Below are 16,900 nucleotides of genomic sequence, written 5' to 3' on the forward strand. Positions count from 1 at the left end.
GCCTCTTTAGACTGTAGCTGATTTACACTGTAGCTGATTTAGACTGTAACTGATTTAGACTGTAGCTGAGTTCCAAAGATCTTTGCATCTTTAGACTGTAGCTGATTTAGACTGTAGCTGATTAAGGCTGTAGCTGATTAAGGCTGTAGCTGATTCAGGCTGTAGCTGATTCAGGCTGGAGCTGATTCAGGCTGTAGCTGATTTAGGCTGGAGCTGATTCACCCCGTATCTGATTTAGGCTGGAGCTGATTCAGGCTGTAGCTGATTTAGACTGTAGCTGAGTTCCAAAGATCATTGCATCTTTAGACTGTAGCTGATTTAGACTGTAGCTGAGTTCCAAAGATCATTGCATCTTTAGACTGTAGCTGATTTACATTGTAGCTGATTTAGACTGTAGCTGATTCAGGCTGTAGCTGATTCAGGCTGTAGCTGATTTAGGCTGGAGCTGATTCACCCCGTATCTGATTTAGGCTGGAGCTGATTCAGGCTGTAGCTGATTTAGACTGTAGCTGATTTACACTGTAGCTGATTTAGGCTGGAGCTGATTCAGGCTGTAGTTGATTTAGATTGAAGCTGATTTAGACTGTAGCTGATTTAGACTGTTCCTGATTCAGGCTGTAGCTGATTCAACGGCAGCTGATTTAGACTGTTCCTGATTCAGGCTGTAGCTGATTCAACTGTCGCTGATTTAGACTGTAGCTGATTTAGACTGTTCCTGATTAAGCCTGTAGCTGATTCACCCCATAGCTGATTTAGGCTGGAGCTGATTCAGGCTGTAGTTGATTCATGCTGCAGCTGATTTAGACTGTAGCTGATTCAGGCTTTAATGGATTCAGATTGTAGTTGATTCAGGCTGTAGCTAATAAAGGCTGTAGCTGTTGCTGATTTAGACTGTTGCTGATTTAGACTGTAGCAGACTCAGACAGTCACTAATAAAGGTTGTCGCTGATTCAGACTGTAGCAAATGACGGCTGTAGCTAATGATGGCTCTGACAGTATCTTATGCAGGCTTTCAACTGCTGATGATTGTAGTTGATTCGGACTGTAGCCAATACAGGCTGTTCCTGATTCAGGCTGTAGCTGATTCACCCTGTAGCTGATTTAGTCAGGTGCTGATTCAGGCTGTAGCTGATTTAGATTGTAGCTGATTTACACTGTAGCTGATTTAGACTGTTCCTGATTCAACTGTAGCTGATTTAAACTGTAGCTGATTTAGACTGTTCTTGATTCAGGCTGTAGCTGATTCACCCTGTAGCTGATTTAGTCAGGAGCTGATTCAGGCTGTAGCTGATTTAGATTGTAGCTGATTTAGACTGTTCCTGATTCAACTGTAGCTGATTCAACTGTAGCTGATTTAAACTGTAGCTGATTTAGACTGCTCCTGATTCAGGCTCTATCTGATTCACCCCGTAGCTGATTTAGGCTGGAGCTGATTCAGGCTGTAGCTGATTCAGACTGTAGTTGATTCAGGCTGTAGCTAATGAAGGCTGTAGCTGATGCAGGCTGTTGCTGATTTAGACTGTTGCTGATTTAGACTGTAGCAGACCCAGACAGTCACTAATAAAGGTTGTCGCTGATTCAGACTGTAGCAAATGACGGCTGTAGCTAATGGTAGCTCTGGCAGTATTTAATGCAGGCTTTCAACTGCTGATGATTGTAGTTGATTCGGACTGTAGCCAATACAGGCTGTTCCTGATTCAGGCTGTAGCTAATGAAGGCTGTAGCTGATACAGGCTGTTCCTGATTCAGGCTGTAGCTGATTCACCCTGTAGCTGATTCAGACTGTAGCCGATACAGGCTGCAGCTGTTTCAGGCTGTGGGGTGCCTTAGACTGTGAGCTGCTTGATTCATCCAGTTGTCTGCTGAGCAAAGGTATGTAAAACAGGAGACAGACAGTAACATGTCCAGTCAACCTGTGGTTTCACCTGCTCTGCCCATGGCTGCCGGATCTACTGACCAACCATCCACAAGATGTTTTCAGATACTGGGGGGTTTTCAAGGTACAAAGGGTGAAAAAAACAGTCCACGTGAGGAAAAAAAGAGTGAAGGAGTGAGTGCGAGACTGAAAGAGAGAGAGAGTGTGAGTGTGTGTGTGTGTGTGTGTGCAGGGCAATTAGGGATGGGCAATCAACACCCTGCGAACATATTTAAGACAACGATTGATGGGAGCGGGGGGGGGGGGGGCGGGAGACACCTCGGCTCTCCGCCCCCTTGCCCCTGCTGTCTGTGGTGGAAAGGGTTTGGTTCCCTGGGAAACTTCATTGATAAAATGGAGATTGCTGGGGAGGTTTTAATCCGCTCCCAAGCCTGGTCAGCTGATCAGGTAGAGCAAGAGGACTCTCGCTGATGGAAATTGAAAGCACCTTTCGCGGGGGGGCCGAAACCCGGAGGCAAACTCTTCAGCACTCTGCAGATTTGATTGTGCTCCTGGCCGACTTCTCCTGGTGCTGGAATTTTGGGGGGGCGGGGGGGGAGATAGGAGACTGCACATCAATTCATCTCTTCCTGTTAAAATCCATTCACCTGCATCCATGTTACCCCCCCCCCCCCCCCCCCCCCCCCCCCCCCCAGGTTGGCTGAACTCTGCCAGGGGTGAAATCAGCCTCTGTGAGTGAGAGACTGCCAACTCGGGCCTCCCAATGTTTCCACTCCAGACCCCGGCCTATCACTTTGAGATTGATTCCCTCTTGTTGGAGCTGCACGTCCAATCTTTGTCCCAGTGAAACACGGTGGGTCACTTCAAGGTGCTACCTGAATACAAGATGTGTTGTGATAGACAACAGCAGAGAGGTGTCATGATATTCAGATAAACATCATGGTGCAAACACACATACACACTGATGGACAGATCAACAGACCAATCAACACACAGGCAACATCACAGCCAATCACAAGCAAGAGCAGACACACTATAAAAGGGGGAACACGACACTTCTGATTGATTCCAGCAGGAGACAGCTCAGGGCACAGATCTCACAGCAAGCCACTCAGACATCCACCATGTGCTGAGTGCCTCTCCAAGATAGTGTTAGGGCTGGGCCCACAGGTTAGAGGGTAATGAACGAACCACAGCAACCAGTTTACAAATGTTAATATTGTTAGCAATAAAACTGAGTTGTACCTTCCGCAACCGTGTTGGTTCGTCTGAGTAGCAGAGCACCCAACACGACATAGTACCAGAGTGGAACCCAGCAACTGTGAGACCTACCTTCGCATCCTCAGGAATCCGCTATCCTGCGCCATGGACACCGTCAGCCCGCCGCAGCCGCTCCAAATCGCTGGAAACCTCGGCGTCAACTGGAAGCTGTTTAAACAGCACTTCCAGTTCTTCCTAGAAGCCACAGAAAGGGAGAATGCTTCGGACACCAGGAAGATCGCCCTCCTCCCCTCCACGGCAGGGCAACACGCCATCCACATCTACAACTCCCTGGTATTCGCGGAAGGTGAGGACAAGACGAAGTACAAGACGGTCCTTCTAAAACTTGAGCAACACTTCAGCGTCGAGGTGAATGAGAGTTTCGAGAGGTGCCTCTTCCAGCAGCGCCTGCAGGGTAAGGATGAGCCTTTTCAATCTTTTCTGACACACCTCCGTATCCTCGCGCAGTCCTGCGGCTATGAGGCCACCTCCGATTCCATGATTCGGGACCAGATAGTTTTTGGGGTCACCTCGGGCACCCTACGCCAGCAGCTCCTCAAAATCAAGAGCCTCACCCTAGCCACCGCCATCGAAACCTGCGTCCTCCACGAAAACGCGACCAGCCGGTACTCCCAATTCCAGGCGGCCGATTCGGCACGGCAGGGGTCCTACGCGGCCGAATCGGCAGGGCAGGGGTCCTACGAGGCCGAGCGGGTCCAGTCCATCGAGTTCCTCCCGGCCCGCGGCCCGGACGGGGGCGGCCATTTCGCGCGCTTTTCGCAGCCTCCCGCGCTTGTACGACGCAGAGGGACGTGACTCGCAGGCGCGCTCTACGCAGGACCGAACTGCGCATGCGCGATGGCGCAATGAACGCCATGACGTCACGACGTGCGGCAACTGTGGATCCGCACATTTAAAGCGGCAATGTCCAGCAAAGAACCGACAATGCCTCCGCTGTGGCAAGATGGGCCACTACGCTGCCTGCTGTCGAGCAGCTCAACCTGCCAACGCTCCCCAATTCCGACAGCCTCGCAGGGACGTGCGGGCCATTCAGCCTCCATACTCCAAATCATACCCGCACGATATACAGACCGGCGATACAGACGACTGGGAAGCCTTGCGGTCATCGACAGGATCCGGATGTCTCCAAGCAGGACCCACCAGCCGATGCCAGTGAACAGTGTCAATCCGGGTGACGAATGGTGTGCCATCCTAACGGTCAACCGATCACCAATCACATTCCGACTGGACACTGGTGCCTCCGCCAACCTAATAGCATGGTCAGCCTTCTACGCCTTGAAGGTCAGACCACCAATTCGGCCATCCCGTTGTGAGATGGTCGACTATAACAGAAACGTTATCCCGGCCATGGGATCCTGCCAGCTCCAGGTGACGCACAATGCGTATAAGGCCACATTGTCCTTAGAGATTGTTGGTTCATCAAAGGACTCCCTGCTAGGCGCACAGGCGTGCAAGGTTCTCCACCTCGTTCAGCGGGTACACGCTCTGTCTCCAGAAGGCACGTCAGACTTCCCGGATGCTGAATTTAGGACACAGCTCCACTCACACAACCAGGAGGCATTCGAGGGCATGGGCACACTGCCCTATACCTACAGAATACGGCTCAAACCGGATGCCACCCCGGTCATTCACGTACCTCGTAGAGTCCCAGCACCACTCAAAGACCGCCTCAAGCAGCAGCTGCAGGATTTCCAGGACCAAGGAGTGCTATCCCGGGTCACGGAGCCCACGCCATGGGTCAGCTCCATGGTGTGCGTTAAAAAGCCCTCTGGCGAACTCCGGATCTTCATCGACCCGAAAGACCTGAACAACAACATCATGAGGGAACACTACCCCATACCCAAACGGGAAGAGATCACGAGCGAAATGGCCCGGGCTAAAATTTTCACAAAGCTTGATTCCTCGAAGGGTTTTTGGCAGATCCAACTGGATCAGTCCAGCCGAAAGCTGTGCACCTTCAACATTCCTTTCGGCAGGTTCTGCTATAACAGAATGCCGTTTGGCATCATCTCGGCATCCGAGGTATTCCACAGAATCGTGGAACAGATGATGGAAGGCATCGAAGAGGTGCGCGTCTATGTTGACGACGTCATCATCTGGTCCACCAAACCACAGGAGCACATCAGTCGTCTCCAGCGTGTCTTTGCGCGGATACGGGAACACGGCCTGCGCCTCAACCGAGCAAAGTGCTCCTTTGGCCAAACTGAGCTAAAGTTTCTGGGGGACCACATATCCCGGTCGGGAGTGCATCCGGATGCAGACAAGGTGAGCGCCATTACAGCCATGCCGCAGCCGGCAGACAAGAAAGCAGTGCTACGCTTCCTAGGCATGGTCAACTTCCTGGGGAAGTTCATTCCCAACCTTGCCTCCCACACAACAGCTCTTTGCCACCTAGTTAAGAAGTCCACGGAGTTCCAGTGGCTGCCCGCACACCAGAAGGAATGGGAAGAGCTCAAAATTAAGCTCACCACAGCCCCGGTTTTGGCGTTCTTCGACACCTCTCGGGATACGAAGATCTCGACTGATGCCAGCCAGTCCGGCATTGGGGCGGTACTCCTGCAGCAGGACGACACTGCATCATGGGCCCCGGTCACCTATGCCTCGTGTGCCATGACCCCCACAGAACAGCGCTATGCGCAGATCGAGAAGGAGTGCCTGGGCTTGTTGACCGGAATAGATAAGTTCCACGATTACGTGGATAGTCTCCCCCAGTTTACCGTGGAAACCGACCATCGTCCCCTGGTCAGCATCATACATAAAGACCTGAACAAGATGACCCCTCGCCTCCAGCGCATCCTGCTCAAGCTCCGGAGGTATGACTTCCAACTGGTCTACCCCCCGGGTAAGGACCTCATCATTGCGGATGCCCTATCCAGAGCAGTAAGCACACCGCCCGATTCGGAGGGGTTCGTCTGTCAAGTCGAAGCGCAGGTGGCCTTCACATCGGCAAATCTGCCAGCTGACGATTCGAGTCTGGCCCATATTCGTCGGGAGACTGCGGCTGACCCCCTTCTACAACGTGTCATGCGCCACATGACGGAAGGGTGGCTCAAAGGACAGTGCCCACAATTCTACAATGTCCGGGACGACTTGGCTGTCATTGACGGTGTCCTCCTAAAGTTGGACCGGATTGTGATTCCACACAGCATGCACAAGCTGGTCCTCGACCAACTGCACAAAGGCCATCTCGGGGTTGAGAAGTGCAGACGGAGGGCCCGAGAAGCTGTATACTGGCCGGGCATCAGCGATGACATTGCCAACATGGTGCTCAACTGCCCCACCTGCCAAAGGTTTCAGCCGGCGCAACCCCCCGAGATGCTTCAGCCCCATGAGTTGGTGCCGTCCCCCTGGGCGAAGGTGGGTGTCGACCTCTTTCATGCGCTTGGCAGGGACTACGTAATAATCATAGATTACTTTTCAAATTATCCAGAGGTCATACGCCTGCACGATTTAACATTGTCCGCTGTCATAAGGGCATGCAAAGACACCTTCGCTCGACATGGCATTCCGATTACTGTCATGTTGGACAATGGGCCCTGTTTTGCAAGTCAAGAATGTTAAGTAATGGGTTAAGAAACATTGCAATTAGTTGTCTCATTTATGGTAAGTATCCATTAATTGACACTGATATGTAAAGGGGCTTCAGGTGGCTTCTGTCAGGTGATGTATAGTTAGAGTTTTGTGCAGAGGATGTTGGAAGTGAAATAAATGGTATTTGGTGAAAAGGAACAAGAACTTTAGACGCTTCATTTCACAGCAACTAAAACGTCTAACAATGGTAGCAGAGGATGGTTGCTGTGCAAATGTGAAGGTTTGAAAGATACAACTTTTCCTGATTGGAGTGAGTGAGAAGGGGAAAAAAAACGATACATGGCTGAACCCAGGATAAAGATGGCTGGATATGACTATCCTCCCTTATTTTTTGAAAGGGAATCGTACGACCAATGGAGAAGTGCAGTAGCTATGTGGACTAAAGTAACTGCTTTGGGAAAGAGAAAACAAGGTATGGCATTGGCTCTTTCTCTACCATATGGCAGTAAAATCCGAAACAAAGTGCTTTCTGAGCTGGAATTGGAAGAGTTAGACTCAGAAGAAGGTCTGGAGACTTTATTACATTATATGGATAAGATTGATAAGAAAGATGACTTGTTAAGTGCGTATGAAGCATGGTTGGATTTTGATAAGTTCCGGAAAATGGAGGATATCTCCATGGAAGACTATGTAATGGAATTTGGCAGACTATATAAAAGGCTGCAGAAACACAACCTGGAATTTCCACAGTCTGTGTTGGCCTTTGAATTATTTGACTGTGCGAGAGTGAGCAACATGGATAGGCTCCTGGTTTTGGATAGGATTGGATTGGATTTGTTTATTGTCACGTGTACCGAGGTACAGTGAAAAGTATTTTTCTGCGAGCAGCTCAACAGATCATTAAGTACATGAGAAGAAAAGGGAATAAAAGAAAATACATAATAGGGCAACACAACATATACAATGTAACTACATAAGCACTGGCATCGGATGAAGCATACAGGGTGTAGTGTTAATGAAATCAGTCCATAAGAGGGTCATTTAGGAGTCTGGTGACAGTGGGGAAGAAGCTGTTTTTGAGTCTGTTCGTGCGTGTTCTCAGACTTCTGTATCTCCTGCCCGATGGAAGAAGTTGGAAGAGTGAGTAAGCCGGGTGGGAGGGGTCTTTGATTATACTGCCCGCTTTCCCCAGGCAGCGGGAGGTGTAGATGGAGTCAATGGATGGGAGGCATGTTCGTGTGATGGACTGGGCGGTGTTCACGACTCCCTGAAGTTTCTTGCGGTCCTGGGCTGAGCAGTTGCCATACCAGGCTGTGATGCAGCCTGGTAGGATGTTTTCTGTGGTGCATCTGTAAAAGTTGGTAAGAGTCAATGTGGACATGCCGAATTTCCTTAGTTTCCTGAGGAAGTATAGGCGCTGTTGTGCTTTCTTGGTGGTAGCGTCGATGTGGGTGGACCAGGGCAGATTTTTGGAGATGTGCACCCCTAGGAATTTGAAACTGCTAACCATCTCCACCTCGGCCCCGTTGATGCTGACAGGGGTGTGTACAGTACTTTGCTTCCTGAAGTCAATTACCAGCTCTTTAGTTTTGCTGGCATTGAGGGTTTTGACAGGAGTTCAGTTTACTGACAAGGATACCTTATTCGAACAGATGACAAAAGCTTTACAAAAGTTTCTGGGGAAACATTCGATTCCGATGGCTCTGATGACCCAAATAGGTCAGCCTGCAATAAGGCAGAATATGGAAGATACACTAGTAACAGGATGGCAAAATCGTATGGCTACGAACAGGGCTCAAGACTATAGACAGAGACCGAGACAAGGAAATTATGAAGACAGAAATCCAGTTAGAACTCCAAAAATGCACGAGGCATGATAAATCGATGTTTTCGATGTGACTCTCAATACCATTATGCTTTCAACTGTCCAACTCGTTATGATAGAGTGTTTGAAGCAACACATGACATGGAAGAGTCAGAAGAGGAAAAAGATAGTGACCAGAAAGAAGGCATTGTCCTATTGAGAAGAAGTTTTACGCCGGCAATGAGGGTGTTGGTTGCAGAATCCTTCAACTGTGCTGTATTGGACAGTGGCTGCACATCTACTGTGTGTGGAATTGACTGGTTAAAATGGTACCTGGACTCTTTGAATGCTGAAAATCGTAACAAGGTTAAGGAATTTGAAAGTTCCACAAGTTTCAGGTTTGGGGATGATAATACTCTGAAGTCGCTGAAAAGAGTGGTGATCCCTTGCAATATTGCCGGAGTGAATCATTTCATTAGCACGGATGTTGTATCAAGTGAAATACCTTTGCTTCTGAGCAGACCATCGATGAAGAAAGCACACATGAAACTGGATATGGAACAGGATAAGGCAACAGTTTTTGGAAAGATGGTGGACTTACAATTTACACAGTCGGGACACTATTGTATTCCATTACTGACAAATAATTTTTCAAGTAGAGTGGTTAAGGATGTGTTAATGGCAGTTGAAAATGGGACTTTAGCTGATAAAAAGCTTGTGGTATTAAAACTGCATAGGCAATTTGCACATCCGTCTCCTCGGAGGCTGAAAAATTTATTAAAGGATGCAGGGGTAAGGGATGACGACTATACTAAATTGATAGAACAGGTTAGTGACCGCTGTGAAGTTTGTAGGAAGTACAGAAGGACACCAGCACGACCGATAGTAACCCTACCTTTGGCCAGGGATTTTAACAACATTGTGGCCATGGACCTTAAGATCTGGGATAAAGCAAATAATATATTTATTTTGCATTTTGTAGATTTAGCAACCAGATTTAGTCAATCAACGACTGTACGAAGTAAAGAAAAGAGAGTAATTCTGGATCAAATCGTGGAAAAATGGATAGGGACAGGAATGGGTCCACCGGCAAAATTCCTTACGGACAATGGGGGAGAATTTGCTAATGATGAGTTTAGGGATATGTGTGAAAACATGAATATCAGAGTTATGAATACAGCTGCAGAAAGCCCATTTAGTAATGGTGTCTGTGAAAGAAATCATGCTGTCATCGATGACATGCTTCGGAAAATTTTGGCAGATCGACGAAATTGCAGGCTAAATTCAGCTTTAGCATGGGCAGTACATGCAAAGAATTCATTGCAGATGGTTGGGGGCTATAGTCCTTATCAATTAGTGTTTGGTAGAAATCCTAAAATTCCGTCCATTTTGGATGACCAGCCTCCAGCTTGGGAGGGGACTACAATTAGCTCTGGTTTTGCTGAACATTTAAATGCATTACATAGCAGTAGAAAAGCTTTTTTGGAAGCAGAAGTCTCTGAAAGAATTCGCAGAGCTTTAAGACATAACATAGGGCCATCAGATGCCGTTTTTCAGCAAGGAGGCATGGTATACTATAAGAGAGACAATTCTAATGAATGGAATGGCCCAGGGAAGATCATAGGCATAGATGGCAAAACAATTATTTTGCAACATGGTAATCAAACTGTTAGGGTCCATTCATCAAGGATAATGGGTACAGATTACAAATTTTCTAATTTAGACAGAGCAGACAGACATAACGAGAAACCAGAGTCATCTGGTACGTATGTGTTACAGAACTATGAGGACCAACGAACTGATATAGACAGGGTTTCTGTGGAGGAACACAACACTTCTGGTGAATTAAAACAGGCCATTTTTCCGAAAGGGCAACTACCAAAAGTTGGTACAAAAGTGACATACTTGCCTGAAGGGTCTAGTCAATGGAAGGATGCAACTGTTATTAGTAGAGCAGGGAAGGCCACTGGAAAGTATAAACAGTGGTTGAATGTACAGCATTCAGGGGAAGGAGTCAAGATTGGGAAAACGAAGTTCAAAAATGGAGGGCACAGAAACGCAGTGCCAGTTCAGATAGTACATTGGATAGTGAACAGGTCCACAGGAAAAGGTCGAGAACTATTGAAAGGACATCCCACAGCAGAAGGGAAAGATCAAGCAGTAGCAGTACAGAACGAGATACCAGGTGGGAGAGGGGACGTAGTTTGTCAAGATCTTGGAGCATGAGTAAGACTACGAATACTAATAGGAGTAGAAGCCCACATGCACGTGAGATTTTGGTGGCTTCAAATAAATTAGATGAAAAAGTTATTAAAGAAGCTAAACAGTAAGAATTGCATAGTTGGAATGAATTTGGGGTATACACGGAAGTACCGGATAGGGGACAAAGAGCTATATCCCACAGATGGATTTGCACGGAAAAGGTTCTTCCGGATGGAACTTATAAGGCAAAGGCCAGGCTCGTGGCAAGGGGATTTGAAGAAAACTTAGAAGATCAGGATTCACCTACAGCAAGAAAGGTTATTTTAAAGATCTTCTTGGCTCTATTAGCCACAAAGGCATGGGAATGCAAATCTATACCTATAAAAGCTGCCTTTTTGCAGGGGCATCAGCTCCAGAGAGCCATTTTTCTCCGTCCTCCTAAAAAAGCAGCTAACACAGAAGGGGTACTGTGGAAGTTGAACAAATGTGTATATGGATTAAATGATGCATCTAGAGTCTGGTATTTTTCGGTAAGGTCAGTTTTGTTAAAGTTAGGCTGTTGCCAGTTGAAAGCAGATCCTGCAATGTTTTACTGGCACTATAAAGGAAATCTTTCTGGCATTTTTATGATGCATGTCGATGATTTTTTGTGGGGTGGGACTAGTTATTTTGAAGCTACTGTAATCTCTGGTTTGAGGAAAGAATTCAGGGTTGGAAGTCAGGCTTCCGGTGCATTTAAATATATTGGACTGGAAATTGGACAGACTAAGTTAGGGGCAACTTTACGTCAGCAATCTTATTTGGAAAGCATCACGCCAATAGCAATTAGTCGTGGCCGAGTTTCACAAACAGACGCAATGGTTTCAAAGATAGAAAAAGAGCAACTGCGAAGTTTAATTGGGCAACTGAACTGGTTCGGTAGACAGACTAGACCGGACGTGAGTTTTGATGTCTTAGAGTTGAGTACAAAAATGAATGATCCCAAAGTGGAAGACATAATAAGAGCAAATAAAGCATTGGCCAAACTAAAAATGCAGGAGTGTGTTTTGAAGTTCCCGGTTTTAGGTGACTGTAAGCACTTGAAACTCATAGTTTATAGTGATGCGTCCTACGCAGATTTATGTGATGGGGTTTCAAGCGCAGGAGGTTTTATAATTTTCCTTTTGGGGAACAATGGTAAATGTTGCCCACTTGTGTGGGAAACAAAGAAAATAAGGAGAGTGGTAAAAAGCACTTTGGCTGCTGAGACATTAAGCCTTGTAGAGGCAGTGGATATGGCTTTTTATATAAGCATGATATTGACAGAAATTTTGGGATTTGGGGATTTGGGTAATATACCTATTGACTGTCACATTGACAATAAATCCCTGTGGGAAAATGTGCACTCTACAAAAAGTGTCAATGAAAAGAGGTTACGGATAGACATCGCAAGTTTGAAGCAGATGTTGGACAGAGGGGAAATAACAAAAATTAAATGGGTCGACAGGAGCTATCAACTGTCAAACTGTTTTACGAAAAGAGGGGCGAGTTCACAGAAACTTTTGGATATTGTTAATCAAGGGCGCTTGTTTCTGTGACTGTTTCTTTTCTTTCTCGTCCAAACAAAAAAAAAGGGAGGGGACATCATGTGTGTGTTTTTGAGTTTCTTGAAATTTTGTTTTCACCTAATTTTTTTTTTTCTCCAAGGAAGGGGAGACTGTTAAGTAATGGGTTAAGAGACATTGAAATTAGTTGTCTCATTTATGTTAAGTATCCATTAATTGACACTGATATGTAAAGGGGCTTCAGGTGGCCTCTGGCAGGTGGTGTGTTGTTAAGAGTTTTGTGCAGAGGCTATGGAAGTGAAATAAATGGTGTTTGGTGAAAAGGAACAAGAACTTTAGACTCTTCATTTCACAGCAACTAAAACGTATAACAAAGAATGGTCTTCTTTTGCTGCTTCGTATGGCTTCACACACGTGACGTCCAGCCCTCTGCATCCCCAGTCAAATGGCAAGGCGGAAAAGGGCGTTCATATCGTCAAGCGGCTCCTCTGCAAGGCTGCTAACGCCGGATCGGATTTCTGCTTAGCCCTGCTGGCCTATTGCTCGGCCCCACTAGCCACTGGCCTCTCACCAGCCCAGCTGTTGATGGGTCGCGCCCTCAGGACCACTGTGCCATCCATTCTTATCCCTACACTCGACCACATTCCAGTACTGCAAAGGATGCGACAGCAGCGTGTTCAGCAGAAGGTGGCACACGACACTCGGGCAACTGATCTTCCTGCCTTGGCGCCTGGAGACAACGTCTGCATCCACCTACCGGAGGGTGGCTGGTCGGCAACTGCCGAAGTTCTCCGACGCGTGGCTCCCCGCTCGTTCCTGGTTCGCATGCCTGATGGCTCGATTCGCCGGCGCAATCGCCGGGCTCTTCGCCTGCTTCCACGCTCGCTACGTGATCATACGCCAGTGCCACGCCCTCCTGTTGTTCCAGATGTCAAATTCGTGGAGCTTCCTGCCACCATGCCCATTCCTCTGCTGCCTGTGGCCAGGCCCATTCCTCAGCCGATGGTTCCTGGCCCACCCTTGAGGTGGTCAACATGAATTCGTCGCCCACCTACTAGGCTGGACTTGTGAGCCTGTTTGAACATTGGACTCACTAAAAGTTTCATGCCACTATGTTAATACGTTTCTCTTTTGTTGTTACAGGAGTTTGTTTTGATGCTTGATGTTTACACTTGTTTTGTTGATGGTATAACCTCGTTGTTATGTTGCACCTGACACCTTCCTATGTATATAGTTTAGCCTCATGTACATGTTGTAGATATTGCACACACACATTCAGCTGCACTCAGTACACATCTATATTTATTACCACATAGGCACATATTCTTGTAAAAAAGGGGGGGATGTCATGATATTCAGATAAACATCATGGTGCAAACATACATACATAGTGCTGGACAGATCAACGGACCAATCAACAGACACGCAACATTATAGCCAATCACAAGCAAGAGCAGACACACTATAAAAGGGGGAACACGACACTTCCGATTGATTCCAGCAGGAGACAGCTCAGGGCACTGATCTCACAGCAAGCCACTCAGACATTCACCATGTGCTGAGTGCCTCTCCAAGATAGTGTTAGGGCTGGGTCCACAGGTTAGAGGGTAATGAACGAACCGCAGTAACCAGTTTACAAATGTTAATATTGTTAGTAATAAAACTGAGTTGTACCTTCCGCAACCGTGTTGGTTTGTCTGTGTAGCAGAGCACCCAACACGACAACAAGGAGAGAGAGAGAGAGGGAGGGGGATGGGAATGAGTGATAATCGTTGGTGTGAACACAGAAAAATAGACAGAAACTGGGAGAGAAAGTGAGATGTATGGACACAGGGCGAGAGAAGGAATAGATAAAGAAAAAAAGACTGAGAAATAAAGAATGGTTCTGGGGATAAGTGAGAGTGAGACTGACAGTAATAGAGAGAAACAGTTACAGAGAGAGACGGTTACAGAGAGAGAGAGATGGTTACAGAGAGAGAGAGACAGTTACAGAGAGAAAGAGAGAGACAGTTACAGAGAGAGACAGTTACACGGAGAAAGAGAGAGAGAGATAGTTACAGAGAGAGAGAGAGAGAGGGATGGTTACAGAGGGAAAGAGAGAGAGAGGGACAGTTACAGAGAGAGAGAGCTGGTTACATAGAGAGAGAGAGAGAGAGAGAGAGATGGTTACAGAGAGAAAGAGAGAGAGAGAGAGTTACAAGAGAGAGAGAGAGTTACAGAGAGAGCGAGGCAGTTACAGAGAGAGAGAGAGAGACAGTTACAGAGCGAGACAGTTACAGGGAGAAAGAGAGAGAGAGAGACAGTTACAGAGAGAGAGAGAGAGACAGTTACAGAGCGAGACAGTTACAGGGAGAAAGAGAGAGAGAGAGAGAGAGAGACAGTTACAGAGAGAGAGAGACAGTTACAGAGAGAGAAAGACAGTTACAGAGAGAGAAAGACAGTTACAGAGAGAGAGAGACAGTTACAGAGAGAGAGACGGATACAGAGAGAAAGAGACGGTTACAGAGAGAAAGAGACGGTTACAGAGAGAAAGAGACAGTTACAGAGAGAGAGAGACAGTTACAGAGAGAGAAAGACAGTTACAGAGAGAGAGAGACAGTTACAGAGAGAGAAAGACAGTTACAGAGAGAGAGAGACAGTTACAGAGAGAGAGAGACAGTTACAGAGAGAGAGAGACAGTTACAGAGAGAGAGAGACAGTTACAGAGAGAGACAGTTACAGAGAGAGAGAGACAGTTACAGAGAGAGAGATGGTTACAGAGAGAGAGAGAGACAGTTACAGAGAGATGGATACAGAGAGAGACAGTTACAGAGAGAGAGACAGTTACAGAGAGAGACAGTTACAGAGAGAGAGAGACAGTTACAGAGAGAGAGATGGTTACAGAGAGAGAGAGAGACAGTTACAGAGAGAGAGAGACAGTTACAGAGAGAGAGAGACAGTTACAGAGAGAGAGATGGTTACACAGAGAGAGAGAGACAGTTACAGAGAGAGAGAGACAGTTACAGAGAGAGAGAGACAGTTACAGAGAGAGAGAGACAGTTACAGAGAGAGAGAGAGACAGTTACAGAGCTTTCGGCTTCTACCTGAATTTGGGAATCTTCCCAAGGGTCCAGCAGGAGAGATTTGATTTTGCTCACGTCGGGGATGTTCCGATGGATCCCCGAGCATTTTAGGCAAATGAAGATTCCGAGTGTGGTCGAAGCCCATTCAGGTTCTGAGAGAGAGAATCCAAAATTAAACACAGCAGAATTTAATGATTCTACAAGTGGATTGGTGCAAGAGACGCAATCGCGAATGTCCCAAACTAAGTAAATCTCCAAGGGGGGACAGTAAGTTACAGTAGCTATCTGTGTGTGTGTGTGTGTGTGTGCGTGTGTGTGTGTGTGTGTGTGGGGGGGGGGGGGGGGGGGGGGGGGGGGAGAGAATCTCCTCTTTTACGTGCAAATGTCCCACAAGAGATCAGTCCAACTAGCCTCAGCCCACTGACTTGGTGGCACCAAGTCACAATCCAAACTAATTACAGACTGTACAAATTGACAGAGGGAATATGGAGCAGTACGCAGCGATATTCTGGACTATAGAGAGGGAGCTTTACTCTGTATCTAACCCCGTGCTGTACCTGTCCTGGGAGTGTTTGATGGGGACAGTGTAGAGGGAGCTTTACTCTGTATCTAACCCCGTGCTGTACCTGTCCTGGGAGTGTTTGATGGGGACAGTGTAGAGGGAGCTTTACTCTGTATCTAACCCCGTGCTGTACCTGTCCTGGGAGTGTTTGATGGGGACAGTGTAGACAGAGCTTTACTCTGTATCTAACCCCGTGCTGTACCTGTCCTGGGAGTGTTTGATGGGGACAGTGGAGAGGGAGCTTTACACTGTATCTAACCCCGTGCTGTACCCGTCCTGGGAGTGTTTGATGGGGACAGTGGAGAGGGAGCTTTACCCTGTATCTAACCCCGTGCTGTACCCGTCCTGGGAGTGTTTGATGGGGACAGTGTAGAGGGAGCTTTACTCTGTATCTAACCCCGTGCTGTACCTGTCCTGGGAGTGTTTGATGGGGACAGCGTAGAGGGAGTTTTACTCTGTATCTAACACCGTGCTGTACCTGTCCTGGGAGTGTTTGATGGGGACAGCGTAGAGGGAGTTTTACTCTGTATCTAACCCTGTGCTGTACCTGTCCTGGGAGTGTTTGATGGGGACAGCGTAGAGGGAGTTTTACTCTGTATCTAACCCTGTGCTGTACCTGTCCTGGGAGTGTTTGATGGGGACAGTATAGAGGGAGCTTAACTCTGTATCTAACCCGTGCTGTACCTGTCCTGGGAGTGTTTGATGGGGACAGTGTAGAGGGAGCTTAACTCTGTATCTAACCCCGTGCTGTATCTGTCCAGGGAGTGATTTATGCTGTCTGGGGGGTTTGAAAACAGGCTTCAAATTTCCCAGTTTTACCCTCTGTCTCTTTTAGGAGCAGCATAATGCGTTGTTTCAAAAAAAGAAAAACTTGCATAACTCACACGACATGCCCAACCCATTAATGGCAAAGCCCCTCCAGCAACAGAACACAACATGGAGGAATGTTGGAGAGAGGCAGGCTGGTGAGAAGGGCCCTCCTCCCCCTCCCCCTCTCCCCCCCCCCCCTCCCCCCCGCGGGAGATGGTTCACCAGCAG

The 16,900-nt window shown here is 47.4% G+C and overlaps 1 protein-coding gene across 1 annotated transcript in view; it reads right to left on the reverse strand.

Moving 5' to 3' along the window:
• Positions 1–16,900, reverse strand: part of LOC140404055 (arf-GAP with dual PH domain-containing protein 1) — a 72,740-nt gene that overhangs the window by 44,216 nt on the left and 11,624 nt on the right. The window contains exon 2 of the mRNA XM_072492411.1: positions 15,322–15,452. Coding sequence (XP_072348512.1) covers positions 15,322–15,452 — 131 coding nt within the window. The remainder of the gene's footprint in view (positions 1–15,321; positions 15,453–16,900) is intronic.

This window comes from Scyliorhinus torazame, chromosome 29 (genome assembly GCF_047496885.1).
Source record: "Scyliorhinus torazame isolate Kashiwa2021f chromosome 29, sScyTor2.1, whole genome shotgun sequence".
Taxonomy (NCBI): Eukaryota; Metazoa; Chordata; class Chondrichthyes; order Carcharhiniformes; family Scyliorhinidae; genus Scyliorhinus; species Scyliorhinus torazame.